We start from the raw sequence: 24,497 nt of genomic DNA on the forward strand, positions 1-24,497 counted from the left end.
TTTTTTTATCTAATCGTAGTTTACTATCGTTAATTTTAAATTTCCCATCAAATTTCCCTTTAAAAATTGTCTTTTTGAAACAAGAGGGGGGGATTGAAATTTGAAACATAAAAATTGAAAGGCACTGATAGGATTGAAACCGTAAAAGAACATATCGATTAATCGTGGAGAGTAGACAGGAAATACTATCGATCATGATTTAACCAGTGTTCGCTAGATGGCGCAGACGTTTTTCAGGCGTGTCGAAATGCTGGTCGCGCTTGCGTCCGTATGTCTTCATCGTGTTTCGTCGTTGTGGTATAGTCACGGTTGGGAGATAGCGAGCGTGCAACAGTAGAATAGAACTTATTGAGTAACGCGTTGTAGAAAGTGAGCGAAAGTGATAGAGTGTCATGATAAAATAGTACCGAGTGGACAGTCGAATCTTGTAATTGAAAGTTGGATAAAAAGGTTCGTTCACGACAAAGGTGTTGGAAGAAGTGGATCGTGATTGGTGAATCTTAGACGGCCATAATTGTGCGCCATTCGGTCTCCAGTGCAGATCCGCGCAGCGAAAGGGCAGATGCCCTTACGCGGTTCGTGCTCCCATTGGTGGGTACGCACTGATCTATCCGGATCGACATACTTGGCAAGATCCGGTAGTGTTATTCGCAGTGTATATTCAAATTGGGTAAATTCGCAAACTATAAGGACGAGCGGTCAGCCACCACCTCCTCTCGGAGACGACAAGTCTTTTGGCCGTACGAGTCACCAGTTCGGTAGTGGTGAATGGTGAGTGTGATTTCTGTGGTCTAGCAGCAACATTAGCAATCGCAGCGCCGTCAACAACACGACGACAACGACAACGACGACAGTAGCGCCATCATCAGCGCGACCGCCATCGCAGCAAGAAGAAACAGTATTCCTTCGAGGAGAGAAAGAAGAAATGCCTGTAGGTTCGCGATCGGTGACGCGAGCAAAGATGGAGGCCCCGTCCAGTTTGTAACACGGCAGCCAAGTCTCGTTTAAAGCGCACCAACGGAGCCACGGAGAGCGCTCCTCGAGTCGGCTGCCTAAAGTCGCGTTTTGCCCCGTGCTACTTTTCTTCGTGAGCCCCGCGAGGCTAGAGGATGGAGCTACGCGTTGGAAATAAGTACCGGCTCGGACGGAAAATCGGGAGCGGCTCCTTCGGCGACATTTATCTAGGTAACTCTTTTACTTTCGACATTTACCTTTTACTTACATCTCCCCCACCTCCCCACTATCCACCCGTCTACCCACACGACAGTTACATATTTGCCCTACGACACGCATCAACGCGCCAACTCCCCCGTGCACCTATACACGTTTCTTTCACCTTTTTCTCCCTTTTTTTCTTATTACTGCGTGACCGGGCCTTTGGCCTTTTTCTCGTTCTTAGGTACCAATATTTCCACCGGCGAGGAAGTCGCCATCAAGCTAGAATGTATAAAAACGCGGCATCCGCAGTTACACATAGAATCCAAGTTCTACAGAATGATGCAAGGTGGTGGTAAGTAAATTTTTGTTCGTTATTAAATGCTCCGACGTGGTTTCATGTGTCATCGAACGTTCTGAAACTTACACCGTCACCCGAGAACTGTCAGAATTTTGTGTTTGTTGGACAGCTGGTTGGTCTGGCCACTGAACCTACTCTCTTTCTTTCTCTCTTTCTCTCTCTCTCTTTTCCTCTCCCCTCTCTTTTCCCCTTGTATTACTCCTTTCTTCCTCTCTTTTATTCTCTGTTCTTTGTGACAATAAGAAACTTTACCGTTCCAACGTTTACATATTTATGTTTGAATTTCATAAACTAAATTATTCCGATATACGATATTTGTATACACGAGCTGTTTATGTTATTCTATTTTATGATGAGACGTATATAAATAAAATGTCGCTAATGCGTTTATTAATCCTTTGCTAACAGCTATCGGTAAATAACAATATTCTAAAACCGTCAATATTTTAAAATTTTTGCACAAAAGTGTAAACGCTTCGATGCTTGCTTTTGGTGTGACGTTTATGTGAGGTTTTTTGTTTTGAGGAGACTTGGATGTTTTTGTTGGACGAATCTTATCTATTATTAACAGTAATTCTTATAAATACTTAATATTGATCCTTCCATGACGTACTTCTGCCTAATCGCCATTTTCAACAAATAGACAAATTCTTAGTTTTGGGGTTAGAAAGAAAGGTGTACAATTAATTTTTATCGATTATATAAAATATTTTAAGGAAGCCAAATTATAAGAAGCCATTGTTTCGTTTTGTGTTCGTGGTGATTTTTACGGCGAACGCAAAATTATTAGTGAACTATTCCTAGAATGGCGGAAAAAATTTTAAATTAGATATAGTCACAATAACGACGGTAAAAATAAACATTGTTTTGCGAGTTCTGATAGAAAATATGTTCCACAAAGGTAGAAAATATTATTCGCGATTATTGCGATATGTGTTTGGTTAAAACAAGCATGCATTATAGGTGTCTTAAAAAATACCACGCAATGCGCATGAATAATAAGCCCTCGAGTGCATGAAAATATTTCGTATTCTAAATAAAGAGAGCCGTTAATGTAAAATAATATTTATAATTTTTGTAACGTAATCTTTATACATCATGCTTTCATCGCGTAGTTTAAAACCTAATGTCCAAGTTGATTTTCATACGTCAATGTCAATCTCTGTTTGTTTTTTTAACAGTTAATAACATTCGATGTTTCTATTAATAAAACATATATATATATATATATATATCTTGTTTTGTAAGTTAATCATATAAATACTTCAATTCTGTCTTTTTTTTTTAATTTGTTCAGTATTTTTCGATACTCTTTAAACATTAATTCCTTTAAAAAAATTAAATATTAACCTGCAGTCATGTTTGATGCAAGAATAAAATTTGTATTCATAACCAAACGAATTTTCTACTTTTGTAAACTTTAATACAACTTAAATTATACTTATATCATTGTCAAAACATATTTGTTATAACATTTCAGTTGGTATACCAACTATAAAATGGTGTGGCTCAGAAGGTGACTACAATGTAATGGTAATGGAGCTACTTGGTCCATCACTGGAGGATCTCTTTAATTTTTGTTCAAGAAGTTTTTCTTTGAAAACGGTCTTGCTTCTCGCCGATCAATTGGTAAATAGTAGCTTTTTTGTTGAAACTAAAATATTTCATAATTTTTCTTAAGAAACGTGTATCCCTTTTATTGCTTTGGTCTGTACAGAATTTCTATGTTAAGTTTAACTATACTTACGTAATCTTTTTCAAGTAATTTCTACGCTGTTTGTTTCTCATAGAAAGTTATGTCGTGTTTTAAACTATTTCTATTCAGATATGCAATTATTCCTATAATTTTGTATTACACATTTTGAATATGTGAATTTGTTTCATGACTTGATAAAAAATAAATAATTATATATGTAGTTTTATCTTTCTTTGTTCAAACAAGGACTTTTATATCTGTTTCTGTAATATCATTGTAATTACAAGACATATGTTAGTAACGTTCAAAGTTCACGTTGTGATTATATGCAAGTATTTGTCATTCTGTTTTCTGTTACTGAAATAAATTACAATATAAATTACTTTCTTATCAGTCAACAATTGTGTCGGGTGATAACAAAGCTTTTTCTGATCTCAACAAAAACGTTATTTAATGAGGCACTAAGGCTAGCCTATAAAGTTTTACTTGGAAGTAAAATGCTTTTAAGAAAGAATTGTATTGGGAATCTGTCTAAGGATAGAGCAGATTTAGAGAAAAGCAAGTGTACCCCTATAGTTTTTTCTTCGTGTTGAACCATTATTGCTCATTAATTGGGGATTTTTAGTAAAACACTTCCATGGCCTGGTTAATCGCATGTTTGTTCTGTATTATATATTAATTATATTCACGTGCAATAATTATTATCGGAGATAACGACTATGGCCATAAAGCGTAACTGAATGCAATATAACTTCCTTCCTTTCTTTTCTTTATTGCGTATTGATTCTTTACTTAATTTTTACGATATCTTTCCGAATGTACATGTTTCTTTTTACATGTAATCAAAACGTTGACAACAATGCGTTAAACCACACAATGTTTCTCTGTATTCTAATTCCAACAGATATGTAGAACGGATTACATTCATAGTCGCAATTTTATCCACCGGGACATCAAACCAGATAATTTTTTGATGGGCTTGGGAAAGAAGGGAAATCTCGTGTATATTATAGATTTCGGATTGGCTAAGAAATACCGCGATGGCCGTACTCACAAACACATACCCTATCGAGAAAACAAGAATTTAACAGGAACAGCCAGGTTTGTTTATTTAATACATAGCTTAATTTGTTTTAACGTTGTAGCGTTCCTTAATTAATACGAAGAAATTCATTTACGTATTAATAGATATGCGAGTATTAATACACATCTGGGAATTGAACAATCACGACGAGACGACCTTGAATCCTTAGGGTATGTTCTTATGTACTTCAATAGGGGTAGCTTGCCCTGGCAAGGTTTGAAAGCGGCGACTAAAAGACAAAAGTATGAACGTATTTCTGAAAAGAAAATGTCTACGCCTGTCGAAGAATTATGCAAGGGTTATCCTGGTAAATTTTCTTTTCCCATAAACTATTATATTCTGCATCATATTCATGAAAACATGATCAGAATGGATGTTATCGCTTTTTGTTATTGTAGTAGAGTTTGCGTCATACCTAAGGTATTGTCGAGGACTACGATTTGAAGAAAGGCCTGACTACTCGTATCTTCGACAACTCTTCCGGACGCTGTTCCACGGTCAGGGCTTCACATACGATTACGTCTTCGATTGGAATATGCTGAAATTTGGTAACGTGAGGCAACAAACATTATCTTCGACGCAACAAACACCTATGCAGTCACAACACACGAACGTGGCGCTGCCTTCTGGGACCAATAACGATCAGGAACATCGATCTAGGTTGGTGTTTCGGACATGACAGAACGGGCTGTATATTCGCGAACCGCAAACCATTTGCATATGAAATTAGACGTGAAAATGCTAGCAATCGCATCTGTCTACCACGCCGTCTTTCCATGCGTATAAATAGCATGGTCATTTCATTACCCAGTGCGTTCTATTTTTAGCGGGTGGGTCAATGAATCGGGAAACAGTCGTGTTTAACAACACGAATAATCAAATAGATTCGACACTTTTTCTCTCTCTCTAATGTATCGTGTTTTTTTCTGTATTTTCACCGTACTTTCTTTTATATTACATTCTGAAGCAATTTTTTGATGTTAAGAATTGCTAGTTATTTAAATAAAGGACCCCAGAATGAATTGGTAGAATGTGTAAATTGTTTATTATTAAGATGATATTTTTCTTTACAGGCCCTATACACGGCAGTGTTTGGCAAACATATCAGTGGGAACGGTGGGCCCGACTGTGGGTGGAACAACCACGAATTTGAGAAGCATGCGGCAAAAACGCGAGGCGATAGACGCTCTTCGTGATCAGGACAATCAGGAGAGCGATCTTCAAGGTAAACCACAGTTCTACCCAAAATTATGTCCTAAGCCGGTTATAACTCAGCAAAAAATGCGGCTCGTAGTCGAACATCCGCAGCTCACTGGCAACGAAACACCACGCGCGAATCCATGTCAGTTCAGTACGTTTAAATCGTCGCCGGTTAGAACAGCGCCGGAAGCATCCCTGGACATTGCGGGTCTTAGTTTAGGAATCCGCGAACCAACCCCGAATCGTGTCGATTTAAATTGTAGCACGTCCCGTGACTATATAGCGAACAGATTACCCGATAGTAGTCCGAGCGTATCATTTCGTCAACCAGACAAACAGACTTATTTTTTTCAATCATATAAAGCTGAGAAAGACATAAATTTCGAAGTGATGATGTTCGATCGTCTTACGCTCGACGAGAAAAAGATTGACCACGGGGGTGATGTAGCAGCATCCGGGGGCTCGTTGAACTGTTTCGGTGGCGTAGATAAAGACAAAGGCGGCACTGATCACGATGATAGGAAGCAAAAGGGTTCCACACTTGGTGGCCGACATCATGTCTCGGCTCACGATGCTCGTCGAGATTCCGGAAACGTAGAATTTCTGGAGAAGGAAGGCGAGATATTCAAGATAAGCAGCAGCGAGTTGTTGCAAGAAGCATCCGCCAAGAAGAAACGAAATTTTTCTTTCAGTAACAAAGAAAAAACGCACAGAAGCTTAGAGTCGTTGGAAAGGAGCATAGATTTGTCGGCGAAAGATTCGAAAAGTTTGGATCTGTTGTTCGAGGAACGTTCGAAAGCATTTTTTCACGGGAAACAAAGAAGTCTCGATTCTTCCCAGAAGTCAAAAAAGTCCATGGATTCGTCCGCCAACAAAGCACGAAAGCGGCCGAATTTCTTTCAACGTGTTCGAAGAAGCTGGCATTTTTTACTCATGCAGCGCAGAATCAAACAACGAAATAAATACGAACGACCACTGAGCGGTCGAGAAAAGTGCGAGTATTTTTTGTGCCAACAATATAAGAACGAGATTCTCGAGAGTACTTCAAATCTGCTGCTCGACCGCCTACAAACTGAATTGAATCTCGATATTTCGCCTAAGCAAGACGGTACGAACAAAGTCGAGCTGATTTCGAACGATCAGAAAGATGAGAAAGAGGTTACAGTTTTATTAGAGGATGGAGGTACGGTTCGTGTAATAAATGAGCAAAACGAATTGCCCGATGAAAATACCAATAACAAGCCATCGGAAGATAAAGACACAGAGAAACCCCCATTGGTCACCGAAAACGATATTTCACGAAAGTTGCAAGAAGTTGTTGGGTCTGAAAAGAAAGAGCATATCGTGGATTGGGTAGTCACTATAGCGAATTTAGATGCTTTGAGTCATGCTACCCGTTCGAACGAAACTGTGGGCTATGATATACTGCACGGTACACTTGGTATATTAAAGGGCATTCTTTTTGATATATTTCTCTGTGTATGCATCTAAGTTTATGTTCTGAACGCACTTTATATTTATGAAAAATCTGCATCACGCACGAAGCAATCTTTGTTATTGATATTAATATTCATACTGGTATTTTTCGTATGTTGTTATGCCAAGAATTTTCTATACACTTCCCTTACCGTGTCAGGGCCGGTAAGATTGAATCTCTACGTTTCTAGTTTCACTTAGAACAAGTGAGAATTATGATACGAAATATCACAATGGGTAAATATTACTGAATCTACTATTGCACCAATACCACTTCTATTGTTTAGGATTAGGATCAACTCCATCTTTTCTCATGACCTGAAAACATCGACTGCGATTCGTATATCTATACTCGTCAGGTTGTGTCGTAGAACCTGTTTCAAGGTATTCTACAACTAAATTATATGAGCTTTCAATATTGTACTCGACAAATATTTTTTTACAAATTAGAATACCTTTCAGGAACGCAAAAAGTGTACTTGATAGATTTGTTATTCTCTACTATTTACTGGTGAATTTTTCCATCTCTACAACTCTTTTTAAGATAATATATTTTTATTATACCACTGCCATTTTTGAATCTTCTTAAGAAACTCGATATTTTTTGATATCTCTATTTTCTTCGTCCGCCAGCCACGAAACATCCCACCGTTACCAACGAGTCCTTTTGCTGATTCGCTATAAAAAATTCTATTCTCAGAATTATGAAACGTCGAGTGGCAAGAATAATACGCGGACCCGTCCTACATATTCTGACTGATAAATGCCTTTATAAAAAAAAAAGAGAAAAACCGCCTTTAAACTAACGACTGACTAAATGTAAGCGACGAACGATCCTCATCGGATGTACAGAGAGCTAAAACAAATAATCCATCGAATGGCATAACAACGTACCGCATACATACATGGTCGATCGAGCGATGTGTAATCATAGTTGGCGAAAAGAGGAGGATAACTCTGTTAGCTAACGAGACACGCATTCAGCATGTTTATATATTTTCATATAATCGTGTTACGCAATATTACCAAATACTACTCGCGTGTCACGGTGTACGTATCTTTATATAGCGAGTAAACTTGCGGCTAAAACGTTCCAACGGTATCTACTCGGATGACGTGACATTTACTATCGCCTCCTATTGATACGTTCACGTATTGAATACGCCTGATGTTTTATGCTATCGTATGCGAAATGTTTGCATTTATGCGAACTTAGACGCTTCGTCTTTCGAAGTGGAATTTGCGAGAAACGAAAAGCACGCTTATCGAACGTTGCATTTCGACTCGTAGCGCGGCTCGAGGGCGTCGGAAGTTCGCACGATAAATGGAGCTTGCGCCGCATCCAAACGCTTTTGTCCAAAAAAGAAATTCGAGCAGATACTCGTAAACAAGTAATTTCTACGTAACTTTTATATCGTCGAAAGTTAGTTTTGTAAGGCGTCGTATCTTTTTTTTCTTTTTCTTAAATCATTACTCATTACGCATTAATGTCGCTAGTTAGAGAAGCTCGAAACGCACAATAATCGTTTATCATCGAGCCGACTATTATCAGAGCCTCAGAGTTCGTGTTAATACCTAAATTAGCGGTTTCAATTATCGTAATATCGATTACTAGCGCCAGAAGCTTGAGAAATTTTGTTCGAGCCAATAAGAAAGAGAAGAAGAGAGAAACGTATGGAATTACGTATATCTAAATTACGTATTCGAAGCGAAAAGCGAAGGTATTGAATGTGAACTGTGAGGCTGAAAATTTTGCTCGCACCGAACTCGCATCATAATTAACAAGATAGCTTTACCAGATATTGTCACGTTCGTTTATATTGGCAGTTTTCCGATTGTTTTGTCGTGATACGCCTAACATTGTAATCGTCCACAGCACCTTCTGTTCTTCACGCATTCAATGGTTGCCCTCCTTTTAAGAAGGAAAAGAGGGAGACGAGAGATTCTTTCTCTGATTCTTTAGTGATTTCATAAGTTGAACAATTACAAACTCTCATCTTTTCGTAGCTGCGGACGTGTTACGTGTCGTTTTTGGGAATCCGGCGTGACGGAAGAAGCAACGATCGTTTGACACGAGAGGATTAATTGCCAAAAGATTTGCTAAAATTCCATTCTTGTCGAATCATTTATTATGGGGTTGTTGCAAAAAGGAAATTGCTCTCTTTATTATCAGTGTGTGTTTCATTCGATATTTCGTATAACATTTCATCTCGTTAGAAACCCGATTATTAGTTTTTTTTTGCAGTAACCCCTTTTTTATGCATTTGATGAATTCTACAAAAAATTGCATTATCTGTTTTTCCTTTTTTTTTTTTTTTTTCTTTTGAAGAGCATAGTTAGTATTCACCATCGCATCTAAACCTTTCATATATCCTCTGTTCACAGTGAATCGTTACTCGTTTGCTCGCAGTGACCAATCTCGAACCGACGAAAAGAAGCCCCTCGAGATCCCAGAAAGGTTACCAAAGCTTAGATAGAGACGCTAAAGCATAGTTTTCTACTTCTTCTAGCCGCGCGAATCGCAGTCTCGAGGGCTTCTTTCGTTCGACAGGTCCTCTGAAACTCCGATGATTCGGTGACTTCTTCCTAACCGCTGGATCCTGAGCATCGTCGTTAAGTTTTTTCCTTGATTATGCATATATTTTTCTTGTTCACCTTATTTTTCTTCTATCATCTATCTTCCTTCTGTGTATTTCTTTCTCATCCAAGGAGCCTCCGGCAATTGCGCATCTGTTTGTAATCATTCTGTTTTTTAATTGATAGTGACGATGGTGATGATGATGATGATGATGGAGAGAAAGTAGTAAATAAATGTTTTTCCATTCAAGGACTGGTCTCTTTATTTATTTCACCACACGACATTGTCGATAATCCTCGTCAAAATTTTCTTCTCACTTGGCTTGAATGGAAAAACCAACTTGCTGTGTTCCTCGAGAGAAATATCATTTCCACTCGATCACGATCGCGGATAATGTCCATTCTTTTTTTTTTCATTTTTTTTTTTTTATTTTTTCAATCCTAATCGCATCATCTGTCTTCACGTTATTACGTATTTTTGTCAATATACAACTTTTTCCATTTCAATTGCCAAGCGTGAAATATCGTTCGTCGTCCCTGTATCATGTGGTCGATCCTTTCTACGATCGATCTTGTAAGAAAAATCCAGAAATTCATCGCGTTTTTTCTACGAGAATATAAACTTTCACCAACAATAGAGTAGGCGGTTTTCTACGAAAATTTCGATCTTCACGGTGATCGTTATTCCTACAATTATGTTTCGCCGAAGAAACACGACAAAGGCTATAGAATACCATGTCTGAATACCCCGGGGATCGATTTTTCTTTAGTCTGCGTCAACTAGCCAAGAAAGGAGCATGTTATTATTGTTTCCAATCTGAATTCGATACTTGGTGAAGTGATCGATAGAGTTCAAGGAAGCGTCGCGATATAAATATATCCAAGCTTTTTATCCCGAACTTGCAGATTCAACTTCCTATAAATAATTTACCGTGTTTTTACTGCATAGGTTAATAGAGTAGTTTGAATAGATCTTAGTGTTCCCTTGAACTGTGCTCGATAGTCGTCAGGATCCTCGAACGAGCGACATATCGTCTCAAAACTTGTCTCGTATGTGACGCAACGTTCGCTTATGGTAGGTATAACATGCGTATTATAGTCATTTAAGACACGTTTAGTTTTGCAACGCCAGTGTTGTTTCTATTTCGTTGCTTCTTACTTTGGTTTCACGTTGCACGACCATAATGTATACGAAGATTTAAAGCCGATTAAATCGTCAAAATCAAAGTTCGATATTCTTTTTCCTTGGAATTCTGCTATAGAATTACATGGTTCAGTCAGAATGATTTTTTTCTTAGGATTTACGGTACTAAAAATCGACTAAAAATTCGTCTTTGTGAGAATGCAACGGTATATACTTTTATCCGTGGCAGCTCCTTTTGTATTTAAAACTGGCGAACAGAAGAAAGTAAAAATAGAAAGAAATGAAGCCATTCGAAAATGAAATGTCCAGGGACTGCATGTACCAGGAATCAGTTTACTCGACTCTTGAAATATTTCGTATTACGCCGAAATGTGAAATATTCTATCGATGAATTGTGCTATTCGACGCGATAAGATAGCGAGTTAATTAACGCGTTACATGTACGTTAAATGTATTTATTTATTTCAGCCTGATGGCCTAGACATTGGACTTGGATACGATTTACGTAAATTTAATCGTTATATACATGTAGAAGTAGAACGAGAAAAGGATGTTTATACGTATGCGATAAGTTTGTTTAGCAAAGGACGCACCATAGAAATGGAAAAAATGCCGATATTCATGCATTGTTTGCTTTTTGCTGATGTATTACAGCGTCGGGCGCAGGTGGCCAGGAACGAAGAGTCAGCATGAGGTTGCACCGTAGGGACGCGGCTGCAGGAGAGATGCAACCGAAGACCAAGTGAGTTGCTATATCACGTCAAAACGTCGCCGCGGATAAAGCACCTAAGTATAACTCGCTCTACTAGTATTTAGGGAGTGGTCTTTAACTGTCGTAGTCTATCTCGTAACCGGTCGTGTCGTAATTGTACCGATCGTGTGCGAACTCGATCTTGATGTTCTGGTGTTTCGTCCGCGGAGCTTCTCTATATACGATTAACATCCCGTTTTCGAGTCAATACCACAGCGAACGTTTAACCATTTGCACTTAATTCGATATATCCCACCGTTTCAAACTCGTCGAATTTTAATATCGTTCGTTTGCAATTTTATGAAACACCCTTTATTCTCTCTGCAAACGAACGATAGAGTAGCTTAATCCTTTCGAGACAGATTTTTCTCTCCGTTTCTGAAATCCGTTTCTAATCGAGAAGCTCGGAGACAAAATGTGGCTACCAGGGACAGAGTCTTTAATTGGTAAAATAATTGCTGGCATAATTAAAAACGACAACTTCTCGATTGGTCTCGATGATGTTAGAGAAATTACAATTACAATCCAGTAATCTTTCTAAAAAGTTATCTTACGATCCTATTGCTCTCGAAAGGTTTAATGCGAAACATCGGTCAAGTGTGAACGATTAAACGTTCAGATTTGTCCGTCGCAATGATCGCACCGTGCAAAAACGATCGCGTATAATAATAATAATAATTGTATGCGTTCTATATTATTTGGTTTCGGTACACTTGTAAAGATTAATCGAGCTTGTTACACTTGGTGCTGCCATTAGAGATTGCATGGAACGTTGCACAAAGTACGGGCAAACATCGCATCGCAAGTGAAGTTTCACAAGATCTCTTAATAGAAGCTGCAAGTTTCTTCTATCACGTCACGGTTCGTCACTTTGACTCACCATTCGTAAATCGTTGTTTAAACGGGTGCGACGATTTCCAGAAGTTGTACGTAATTCTCATCGCGTCTAGAGTGTCTCCACTTGTCTCTCGTATCATCTAGCTCGTGCACACGTCGTCACGTTACCTTCTTTCGTTTACGTTTTCGTTTATATCGTCCGATTCCGGATGTACGATGAAAATACAACAAAATTACGGATAGAATAAAAATCGGTTTCTTGCCATGGAAGAGTTTTGTAAAGAACGATAAAAAAAAAAAAAAGAAAAGAAAAAACAGAACGGATTGCGCCGAGTATATTTCGTAATCGATATAAACTCGGGGAAAAGTTGCGCAACTCGTTTTTTTTTTCATCGAACTGTGATTATTCGCAATAAAGAGATTATTTTGCTTGCGAACTAGATCTTGACGATGGATGTCAGTGTTAGTTGCATTGAGCTCTAATTTGGCAGGTCACCTTTTTGGTAGATTGGTGTCTTGATACCGTGGCATGGTTCTTCCTCGATCGATGGAGATCTGGAGAGATGTTGAGAGAGGAGAGGGAGTGCACTTTTCGTTATTTGGAAAGAATCGTCTTGTAAATTCGCAGCTACGATGTTACTTCTTCGATTAAAAATCACAAGATTTTCTTTTTTATCGTTTCTTTCTTTTGTTTCTTTTTTTTTTTTGCCCTCGAAGAAAAAAGATTCTTTCCAAATGCAACGTTGAAATCTACTTGCCTGCTACATCGGGTGCACTGGGATGGTTTTTCCTTGCGTGACATTTCAAAATACGCCCGTGTACATTACTTTGCATACTAAAAAGGCGGAAACGAACGCGGCGTACAGCCACGCGACAACTTCTGTCCTCCACGCTCGCGAATCGCTGTACATTTTATAATTTCGCCTTCACTTTCTTCTACCATGTACCGATAGCGTGAATTTCGGATGCAACGTGAACGATGTCACCGATAGTCGAGCAATTTCTTCGACGAATTCTTGTATTGTAATAGAAATTCTTGTATGATACAATTTTGTTCTCTAATACGTTAAGAAATTCACGAATCGTGTGCATCGTTCACGCCGATCGGGATGCCTAATGTCGACCAGGAAAAGGTGATGAAAAACACGAATCGCGTATTGCGAAAGTGTCTACTTTTGCGCTCAGTTTCCAAGTTATTCAGCGGCATGAGTCGCGAATAGAAGCATAACGGAAAAGTGAGGGAAACCGAATCGCTGCGCCGACTGAACGATTATGAAATTCTGCTTGGCAACTGCTTACTCCACTTTATCGTTCGACGCGGAATGCTCTTCTGAGCGTAACGCTATCTATTATAAACATAGTTTAAACTCTAGAAGCGTATCGAGCAAGATATAGTCTGCGTTAGAAATAAGTAAAAAAATATTTTTCCAATTTTCTACACTGCTCTCTATCGACCTTTAGCCATTTGAAAGAATCGCAAATAGTATAAATAATAGAGTAAATTAAGCGATGTGATAAGGCAAGTTGTATTCGATCTTGTACGGAGAGATGGTGACATGTAACCAAAACTGATTTCACTTCGTATCCGCGGCTTTCGCAAGTTAGAGGCGAAAATTTCATTTCTTAGGTCTGTGACCGATAACTTTGAGAACAGAATATGTTCCGAACAATAGCATTCTGAGAATATCATAGTGACAGAAAAATTGCAACTCGACTGGTGATTGTTATTCTTTCGCGACGATGATAAGATATTCGAATCTCTGTGTGTAATCTTGTCGAAACAATTCAACCAACAAACGCGTCGAACTTTCGTTAATGCTTTTCGCACTCTGCTCAATAGATAGCTGCATGATAACGATAGATAGAAGATTATGTAATTGTCTTTCATTAAAAGAAAATAGTTATGTATATACCGTCTGAAGATTACAAGTATAAAGTTCGTTGATCGGACTTGTTTAAACGTTCAATCTTAAAATTGTTTTATGAAACTCGGTGTTTACAGTTGACTAAATGGTTCCAGTTACGTATTCCATTGCTGATTCTTTGTTTGGTTTTATTACGAACGCTTGAATAGTATCATGAGCAATGATACATCTAATTAATATTATCGTCTCGAACGTTGTACACTTTGGAAAGCGATTAATGTTTCATCGGAATTGTACGAGACTTTATCGGAAGAAGGTAAATACACAAAGTTCAAGGTAAATCGTGGAAAGTTGATAGAGATTAATAGAGACTAATAGAGGTTGATAGAGATTAGAACTGTTTCCGTAAACAGTTTAATAACAGCATATTTCTAACGCCGTAAACATATCTTCGCGAGAGCTCGATGATCACAAAATTCCTCGCATTGGGCAGACCGACGCACTGGCTGGGCGTTCGAGGATTGCGCATGCACGCACGCACGTTTATTTCTTTTTTCTTATTCGTTTCTTTCATTTTCTCTTTTCTTTCATTCTCTCTCTCTCTCTTTCTCTTCTCTCTCTCTCTCTCTCTCTCTCTAAATATTTTGTCGCGAGACAAAAACGATACTTGATAATTTAATGTGGTAGAAAGAAACAAATCTTAAAAGAAAGATAAAGACAAGAAAACAGACAAATCAAATACGAAATTTGGCATCGCGATTTACTAGGATTCCGCTTTATGTTCTTTCGTTGAATTTTTTTCAGGTAACCGAAAGCTAAGACACTAATTCTAAATCGCAAAAGTAGGCAAAGAGAGGGCGAAAGTAATCTCCTGTGCCACGGTAGCGGACACCGGCGAAAAAACTGAAATAGTGGATTAAGAACATTTAAAAATGAAACCGAAAAGAGAAAGAAAAAAAAAAAAAGATAACAAAACAGCGTGTTCGCCTTGCGATCCTTCTCTCTGACCTCTCGTAGCCCTGTCGCGAGTCAAAATGAAAGTCTCGCTTCTCGAGTCTCTTGCTTTCAAGCCTTTGATCCTGCCACGTCGCTGCATTTCGCACATACACACATGTAATGCGTGTTTCTTTCATGTCTTTTCTCGAAAAGAAAGCTCTCTAGCAAAAAAAAAAAAAAAAAAAAAAAAAAAAAAGAAAGAAAGAAAGAAAAAAGAGAGAAAAGAAGTCACGTAGAAACGTTTAGGTCGATCTGGTACACTCGATCCCACGATCGTTTGTTTCTAAACGATCGACTTGTACGCTCCTTTCGTCGTCCAGATTGTGCACGAGTATCTCTCGAAGACAGGATACGTATTTCCTTTCGATCGTCGAAAGAGACTCGCGGCTTCCTCTTAAATCGATAACCAACGAAACGAATCTAACGACGATCTCTCGTACGAAATACGGAAAAGAAAGAAAGAAAAAAAGAAAGAAAAAAGAAACTCGCGAAAGTGAGTTGCAATCGCGCGACAATTAAACGGAGCGGATGTATGTATGTATAAAGAAAGCACGCTGACGCTGAGACAGGAAAGGACGATAAAAGAACGATAGAAAAGCAACACGAAGCGATGCTCGTGGAGTAATCAAAATTTCCTTAAGCGGTGCAAAGAACGAACGCGACAAAGCGATGGAAAAAGAGATGAAAATGGGCTGACAAACTAGAGAGAAGGAGAGGCAGAGAAAGAGAGGGCAAAGTTTTTCGGTCGTTTTTTAACGCTTCGAGAACGGTAGCGCGCTAATGTCCGTGTTTTGTGTGTCTTTTATTTTGGAAGCGCCAATGCAATGGCCCCACCCATCCTGTTGGGCAGGCTGGCAAGCGTTCAACACAAGTGAATCAACAACAACGGCAATAGCTGACTTCTCTTCATCTTCATCTTCGTCTTCGTCCTCGTCCTCGTCCTCGTCGTTATCGTCCTCTTCCTCAGTGATCTAGTCGACAGTATCATCGTCATCGTGAACAACAGCGTCATCGGTAATCACGAGTTTCGACCTTCCGATACGACAGACACGACGGATAGAGTTTCTCGAAAATCGAAGGAAGACATCGGTCGAAGATGTCGTCTACTCTTTGTATATTCAAAAATGGTATTCCTAGACGATCTACGAAACGTGTGCGAATCTTCGTCGTATCGATGAACCAGTACGGTTCGTCGATGATCGTTGACGATCTACGCGAACGTGTTCACTGGCGAGAAAGAGTTTCTCGAGGACGAGTCGCAGGAGTTTCGCGATCGACGATCTACGGTACATCGTGTGTCTCCTAGGATCGCAACAATGGAAGAAATCGAACGTTCTCTCGTGCAAACGAAGGAAGATGCAAGTGTCCAGACGTGAAACGCAACTTTGCCAAAGCGGGCCATCCAACGAGAAATGGAATCGTGTTTCGACTCGTAATTGAAACGAGTCAGCGAGCTAGACTGCTCCTAAATGTACGTGGACATGTGTTTATACAGCGACGATTACACTGTGTTTAGCGAACGAACTCGAAACTACTCGTTATATCGAAACGATCCTTCCACGAAGGATTGCTGGTTTTTAGAAATAGAGGGACGACATAGCTCTGCGTTGTATCGATTAAGGACGCTTCGTGGGAGCGCGGTCCGCGATTCTTAGGATAGATGGCGAGTGTACAGTACGCGACTTCGATGATGATACTTGTAATCTTCGTCTTAGCTGCAATTGTCCGGCGAATATGAAATTCTTCGTAATCGACGATCCTTAGAATGTGATTTTTCAAAATCCAATAGGAAACTATGCGCGTGTCCATGTTAAAAAGCCGTCAAAAAGGGAGAATCTCCGTACTATCTTTTCTGCCTAACAACATTCCCTCGATATTGGGCTCGAGTTTTCAGCTTTCAGATTCGCAGTGATCGTTTCGACGATCGATCAAAGAGGATTACGAGTAGAATGCGGATGTTTATGTACATTTACGTTCTTACGTACGCAGCCAAGAGGATGGAACGTAGATAGAGATCTGTTTCGCTCTTTATATATCACAAGCTCGTTATACAGATATTTTATGCTGAATGTTTTCTATATTTTTACACATTAAGTACACTCTGTACATTTCTTTGCATAATTACAATTGTCAGTAAATCACATTAATATCCGCAATCTAACGGCGAGAACCGGCGGTCGAGCATTATTGTATAAACGTGTAGATTATTCCCCTATCCCATTAACATTAAAACACGATTTGTACATAGACAAAATCGGCATCGACGGCTGGACGACGGTTCTCGGGCGGCGAAAGTCACGCACTCGCGCAATCAACCGGACAGACCCGCGAAAGTCAAGTCACACCGGTCGCACAATCCAATTTCCTTTGAGCCGAACTTGAGGAAACCAACTCGAAGTCAAGACCCGTTGCGCTAGGCGCGATCTGTACCGGTGACACAGAACCTGTATATAGCGTGACTGTTTGCCGAAATACAGAGAAAAAAGCGGATGACTAAAGCGTGGCTGTAAGGTAAATCCAATAAGTCGGTTGTTTCAGTTAAGGGGGTGATCGAGGAACGATTAAGACGCGCCAATATATATCGATCGAGCGTACTGTACAATTCGTGTCGATTCGTGTACGAATTTCGATCCTTTCTTTTTTTTTTGTATTTTTTTTTCTTTTTCCTACGCGTAATTGTCGAATTCATCGGTTCGGACAGAAAAGACGACCGTAGAAACGAGCGATCGAAGATACACGATTAAGCTTTTCGTTGACGAGTACCTCTCCTCTCCCTGTCCAGTCTCTCGCTCTTTTCCTTTTTGTACAATTCTGCCGATTTTCTGGTTGCGAGAGACGAATGTGTTTTACGAGTTTGATATCGTTTGTACACCAACGATTAACTAAGAAAGAGAGAAAGGTTCGCGTGATAGTAGAGAGCTGCCAAGAATGGCGAAAGATGGATCAAAGATTCTGTTGATAACGAAACGATATCAAACTTAGTTATGCAAGTCGTGTGTCCTGTATGCGTGTTTCTTATTTTGTGTTCGCGATGGTGTGCAATGTTGTTGCATTTCGACCTACGTGTATGCGTGTGCTCGAATTGGAGAGACCCGGACAGAGGAGGGGAAAAAGGATCAATCTCGAACTTCCGTTGAGAGAAACGATCGTTGGCATATGAGTATATTTCTCGTGGATACGATGGTTCTTGAATCGTTCTTCTCGCAACGTGACAACGTCTGTGCTCCGTTTTGTAATTGCAAATGATCCTGAAAGATTGATTTTTTTTATGAAAATCAAAACGGTCAGAGGTTGGAAACACGCAGCGAGAAGCAAACAGCTAGATTCGATGACCATAAATGGTACCTTGAGAAATTCACCGGAAATCGAGTTTCTCTTTAGCGCGAATAATTGCCTTGATTGATGAAATTTCGTTGAACGTGCGACTTTAGCGAATTAGAGTAAGAGGGAGAGAGGATAAGGGACAAGCGCGAGAAAGTGTCCGAGAGAAAAACGCGAGAATGCAGAATCCTTAATAACCGATTGTTCTCGCGCGAGAAATACATTTTTTGTTTGGGATATAAAAAATCGAAAGTCGTCGAGACCGTTTTATTTACTGTGAGGTGTATGACGGCTGATTAATCGATTTGATTCAAATTTTGTACACGCATACATGTATCAATATGTACATGTAGAATGCGTATTAAGTAAGGATAGGTACTATCATCTTTATGTATGTATTGGATAGCTTTTATTTATGACGCTAATTTCGAATTTGAAATGTAGAAACTCCCTTAAAACTACAGCGTTGATTATCCGCTTGAAATTCGATCATCATCGAATCATCAGAATATAGATTCGTTTCCTTTTTATTACGTTAGATTTCATTATATCATATATACATATCATTACGTTCGTTCGTTATAACTTCGATTTTGTAATATAATTGTACATTCGTCAGATGCGAACACGACAAAGATTAATTTAAATTTAACAAGCCGAAGAGAAATAATTGATCGCATCGCGAGGGCCTCAAATCTAAAGAATGGTAGTCTAGGGTGAATCTATTCTACCAATTCTCAATGAAAACTTGACTATTTGTATAGCGTATAAGAAGGTATTAAACTCTAGATGAAAATTATAGAAGCATACGTTAATTGTTAACGAAATTTGAATCAAATCAAAGATCTAGCGGCCGTTTATTCGTTTTTGTAGGTAAGAGCCGGTTTAGTCAACGGAAGTAAAGATCGAAGCGAAACTCCTTCCGTGAAATCGCCCGTGTCTCCCCTTTTATCCTTCCACTTTTCAACCTCACTTCACCATTTTTACCCTTCCATCAGCCTCTGTCACTTCCTGTTGCCGCCCTCCTCCTCCCTTGACCGACCTTGTCTTGTATAAAGTATCGTGGGCGCATTACATACAAAAAAGATGAAAAACAAAAAAACGTGATATAAAAAGAAGGTTATATATAAATATATATTATACCGACACGTGTTTTTCTATGTATTTTTTTCATAGGGTACTACTACTGCTATTATTATTACTATTACTAATTAACTATTAACTAATTAAACTACTACCAACTAGTACTACCATTACTACCGCTGCTGCTATCGCTAATTACACTTACACTTACACACACACAACACACACACACACACACAAAATTTACTATGTTGTAACTTGTATAAAAAGGACGATTTATTCTGCAACGATCCTCTCGAGACGGGAACGAAATGAAATTGCAAAGGCATCTTCATTCGACGATTCAAAATGGAAACGACGAATCCATCGCACGGATCTCTGCGTATCGCGATCTTTTCTTTACCGTTTCCTTTCGTTCCTTTCGATCTCGCGCATCCTCCGCGCTCGTGTTCCGCCTGGTTAAATTGTAGTATAAGAAGAAGGACGAGAATATTTTTGTTTGTTTGTTTTTTGTTAAACATTTCAGCCAAGTTTGTTCAGCTACGATCCGTTTATCTATTAGCGGGGTAAAAGGGGAGGTAAAATAGTTTTATGCAACGCTAAATCGTACTATGATTGCGTTTTACATTTTGTTACGTTTTACGATTACTACTCATGTGATGGGTATAATCTTGTTACTAACTTAGTTCTATATCGGAATTTATCTTTATTTGGTTTGTAAAATTCTCGACTGTTACACAATTATCTAGATGTTTAATCGTAGTTATCGTTTTACACGCGCGCAGAGGATAAACCATTATTATTTTGCGTGATGGAAGCGATAGAAGGCGTTGAAGCTTGAACAGGCTGTAATCGAATTACGTTTCCATCGATATTATTACGAACCTGATTAATAATCACTAACGGGAAATATCGTATGGCGACACTGTTCTAAAGCATTGTTAATTTTATGAAGTGGTATTTGTTGTGTCGTCATCGTGTATTTGTTGTATCGTTATCTTTACGATTGTTGTTCGATATTGACGCTTCGATGTCTTCAATCGTCGTCTTGCTTAATCTTTTTTCTTTTTTTTTTTCTTTTTTCTTCTTTTTAATTAACACGCGTAATCTTTCTGTTTCTCAGAAAATGTTTTTAATTCGATCGTATCCATGTTGCGTTAGTTGGTATTAGGTGGCCGATGACCTTGAATTCGGAATATGATTAAAAATAGATTGTAAATTGTGCAATCATCAAGCGTTAAAATTCACGAGCGAGAAAATATTGAGTTAAAGCGTCGAAACTAGAGGTAATTTTGTGATCGTTAGGCTTAGATGATTTCCGATGATGGCCATCGAATCGAGGATCGTTTCGGAATTTTAATGCAGAAGGAACAAACACTGCCAGCGCGAGCGGAAATTCTTGAGTTCTATCTCATGACTAAACGATACGCACGGAATTAATCTTGTCACGATTCGTCGTTTCCTCCTTGACCATTGCGTGGTCGCGATATTAACGCGAAGTCTTTGCAAAGAAATAAACAGAAAAGAAGAAACAGAAACGAGAGGAGAAGCGCCAGCGCCCGGTATTTCCTTCCCCCCTCCCCCCTCTCTTTATTGTACAATGAATTACCTTTACGCCGCACGAAATGCAGTTTAAACGTTGTTTTTTCAGTTCTCTGTGTATCCGAATTGAACAGAAAGTTCCAGCACGATTTTTAATTTCAATTTACTCGAAATGAAAAGAATCTGAAGATAGTCGTTGGTGCAAATTGAGCCGATTAAAAGCGACGTGCTGGCTAATAAATTCGTTGATGCTTTGAATCGAAGTGAAATGAGAAAGAAAAAGCGTAGAATAGAAAGGAAATGATAAAGAGAAAAGATCGTGCGCGTTTGATTTCGCTCGGCCTAGCGGAGTTTCTTCTTTTTCTTCTTCTTTGCCTTTTTCTCCTTCTTTTCCTTCCTCTTCTACTTCTTCTCCTTCTTCTTCTTCTTCTTCTTCTCGAGCGTAAGGAGTCTATTGGATTCACACGAGACTCCTTAAAATGGAGAAGAACCGCGGAAAGAAAAAGAAAGAAAGGAAGGGAAAGAGAGGAAAAGAAAAGCAAGAGCAAACTAAAGAACATGTGTTGACTGGTCTGCGGCACGAGTAGGGAAGCGTCTACGAAGACCTTCATCGACGAGGCGTCACGACGATCACGGCATTGAGGTATAATTCGCGATCAATCGTATTTTAAATATACTAATCGAAATTGTATGGATTGCGAATGGTTTGTATATGTACATATATACAATTATCATGATCTATTCAAGGGAAAATAACTATAAATCGTGAACGATGTATGTATGCGTGTATAGTATATGTTTGCGAATGATCGGTGAAGTTCTCTTCGTGTATGGATTGCGAGAAACTTATTCGAACTGTACTACATAATGCGTGCAACAAGTATGCGTGGACGATATAAGAAAGAAAGAGTGGGAGAAAACAATTAGGTGAAATGTCCGAAGAAACAAAGCAACACCGACAAAGAGTATTATAAAACTGCCTTTGTGTACTATATGTGCAAGGAGAAACAAAGTGAAGCGTTTCTAGCCGTCAAGAGTTGAGCTGCTTTAGCCTTGCTTTCCTTCTTCTTCTTCTTATTCTGTTTCACCATCTTATCATTGTGTTTACTTGCGTGTTGCAACTCTTGTTTCTGCAAAAGAAAAAGAGGCGTAAGAGCAGGATTACGGATCGGTAGAATAGAAAGAACGTGTGCTTGAGAAAAGTCGAGAGAAAGAAATAGTTTTACGCATAATTCGTTTGTGTGTATATGCGTGACTTTTGCGTGTGCCGAGAGGAACCGCGGAGGGAAACACGATATTCGTGGCTTTCGTTGCATTCTAGTACGAGTCTTTTCGTTTTTCTTCATCGCATACGACAACAACAACAACAACAAAGACTCTTGCCATCTTTGAGACTCGGCCTTTGCTTGCATTCACGTTTTCTTTCTTTGTAGGTTGATGAAAAGCACGAGCGGCTAACTGATCGACTAAACGTCTAGGCTAACCACACGGATTTAGTCGTCGAGTTTAATCCGTTGACGAGAGTTTGAGGGGAAAAACGCTTAGCCGGAACGGCGAGCGTAAACGAGAGTCAAAGTGTCTCATTCAATTACATTTCTAAGGATCTTCTCCATTTTCTCCTTGGAACCGAGTTCTCACTGTAGAAAAAAAGCCGAATATAACACCGACGCTTTCGCCACACGTTTCTTTCTTAGTTTCTCGTCGTGTGTTTGTATATTGTGCGTGTACAATCTTCGAGGATGGCAAGAGCGTACAGGTCGGAAGAAAGGAAAAAAGAAGGAAAATGGGAATCAGAGAAGATTTAGACCTGCGCTTTGAGTATCGATTGATCGATCGAATCTGGGCGTTTGAATATAATGCAGAAGAAAAGCAGGAATAATTTATCGGCGCGATATTATTATTGTATAAGTGCGACGAGAAAGGAAAAGAAAAACGTATAAATTTGCGGATATTTAATCTATTGCTCGCGGCTAGAACCTTGACCCACTAGAGCGTTTTAGTCTTCGTTCTTTTCCCTGAAAATTGCGATCATTATACTCGGGAAAGCGTCGATTTTCTTGGTACTATCGGTTACTTGCTGCTTCCGTTGGAAGGAACGGAGACTAGACGTTTTGATGGGTCGATCGGGAATTAAGGAAATTATGCTTGCATTACTCGACATTCTTGATGTGAGTCCGTTAACTCCTAAACTGAAGTGCAATTGTAAAAAAAAAAAGGAAAAAAACAAGAAAAAAAATGATGACCGTCGTTGTCCGTTTGCTTGTTCGTCAATCCGTGTATTACGTGTCGACGACAATGTGACGAATGCGTGAGATGTTCGAGCTTTTTCCGTTGCTTCGTACAGTTTTGTCTCCTTTTTTTTTCATTTTTCATCTTTTGCTTCTTCTTTCTTTTTTTCTTTTGATATTCGGACGCATGTTGACTTGAAGTTAATCCTTTATGTATGATGGTAATACGGCCGCGCAAACGGCGAGTCAACAATAAGGACACGTGATTTTTCAAACGATAAGAATAATAATCAAAATAGGCAGCTACTTAGTATAACCGCCGAACATTGTGGAGATTCCCGAGTAACACGAACGCAGGTTTATCGTGGAAACGGAATGTTTCTACGTGTTAACCGATTTTAATACTTGTAATTTGTCAAATAGTAGAATAGTGGTTCTTAACCCACAACGTGTAATCTTGTATTTTTTGAAGTTTACGGAAGTGGTCTGTAATTAATTTTTTATATAATACCGAGAAGAGGTATAACGGTTAGGGAAAGCGCAAGAAAGAGAAATTAAGCGAGATCGTCCGTTTTATTTGTCATTTTCACTTTTTCCTTCTTTTTTACTCTACTTTTTATTTACACCACTTTTTTTCGTTTCATCGAATGGTTTCGAAACAACTAAGAATTACTGGCATAAAGGGTTAATTTAAGCGGAAATGCTTCGCTCGTAACGTTGATTACGAAAGGAGGCGTGGTCAAGTCAAAATGCAACGTGTTTAATCAGTTTCGAACGTCTCCTTCCGTGCAGGCAGTCTGATTTCGCGTTTTTCTCCACCACTTTATGTTCAATGTAGGGATTCAAATAATTACCGATTAGAGAAAGCCGAAAAAAACGAAAAGTTTGTTTTAGACCGGAGATGGTAGCGGCGGGGAACTCCGATGAAACGATACCGTATCTCGTTTCAAATATTTTCGGCAAATAAACGAGTTTTCTTTCGTGATAGGCACTCGTCGTTTCACGGCGTTCCCTGCCGTCTGCTCGCCGAATTCTAGTTAAATAATAAAAAAGGAAGAAACGAAGCGTTTTTTAAATTAAACGAGATAAACGAATAACTATGATCGATTTTCTTTCTTTTACTTTATCCCGAATCTATCTTCGAATATCCACACCTCCTTTTATTATCCCTTTATTTCTAT

At 39.0% G+C, this 24,497-nt stretch overlaps 2 protein-coding genes across 10 annotated transcripts; both read left to right on the forward strand.

Moving 5' to 3' along the window:
* Window positions 1–223: 223 nt before the first annotated feature.
* LOC126869578 (casein kinase I-like) lies at window positions 224–24,423 on the forward strand. Of its 9 annotated transcripts, none has more exons than XR_007691004.1 (10): window positions 224–1,185; window positions 1,400–1,510; window positions 2,997–3,145; window positions 4,117–4,313; window positions 4,401–4,603; window positions 4,695–4,956; window positions 5,370–5,521; window positions 9,358–10,624; window positions 11,348–11,435; window positions 14,951–24,423. XR_007691004.1 is itself a non-coding variant. In XM_050626860.1 (9 exons), exons 1-8 carry the CDS (start codon window positions 1,110–1,112, stop codon window positions 11,437–11,439), a joined length of 1,242 nt encoding a protein of 413 aa, XP_050482817.1. In that variant the 5' UTR covers window positions 225–1,109; the 3' UTR covers window positions 11,440–11,483; window positions 22,522–24,423. The 9 variants fall into 9 exon arrangements, 7 of the variants coding, with proteins under 7 accessions (XP_050482817.1, XP_050482595.1, XP_050482676.1 ...); XR_007691039.1 differs by having other exon boundaries at window positions 22,522–24,423; XM_050626860.1 differs by lacking the exon at window positions 9,358–10,624 and having other exon boundaries at window positions 225–1,185; window positions 11,348–11,483; window positions 22,522–24,423.
* LOC126869545 (uncharacterized) lies at window positions 5,528–9,351 on the forward strand. Its single transcript, XM_050626245.1, has one exon. It carries the CDS (start codon window positions 5,578–5,580, stop codon window positions 6,985–6,987), a length of 1,410 nt encoding a protein of 469 aa, XP_050482202.1. The 5' UTR covers window positions 5,528–5,577; the 3' UTR covers window positions 6,988–9,351.
* Window positions 24,424–24,497: the final 74 nt, after the last annotated feature.

Source organism: Bombus huntii, chromosome 1 (assembly GCF_024542735.1).
Source record: "Bombus huntii isolate Logan2020A chromosome 1, iyBomHunt1.1, whole genome shotgun sequence".
In the NCBI taxonomy this organism is placed as follows: Eukaryota; Metazoa; Arthropoda; class Insecta; order Hymenoptera; family Apidae; genus Bombus; species Bombus huntii.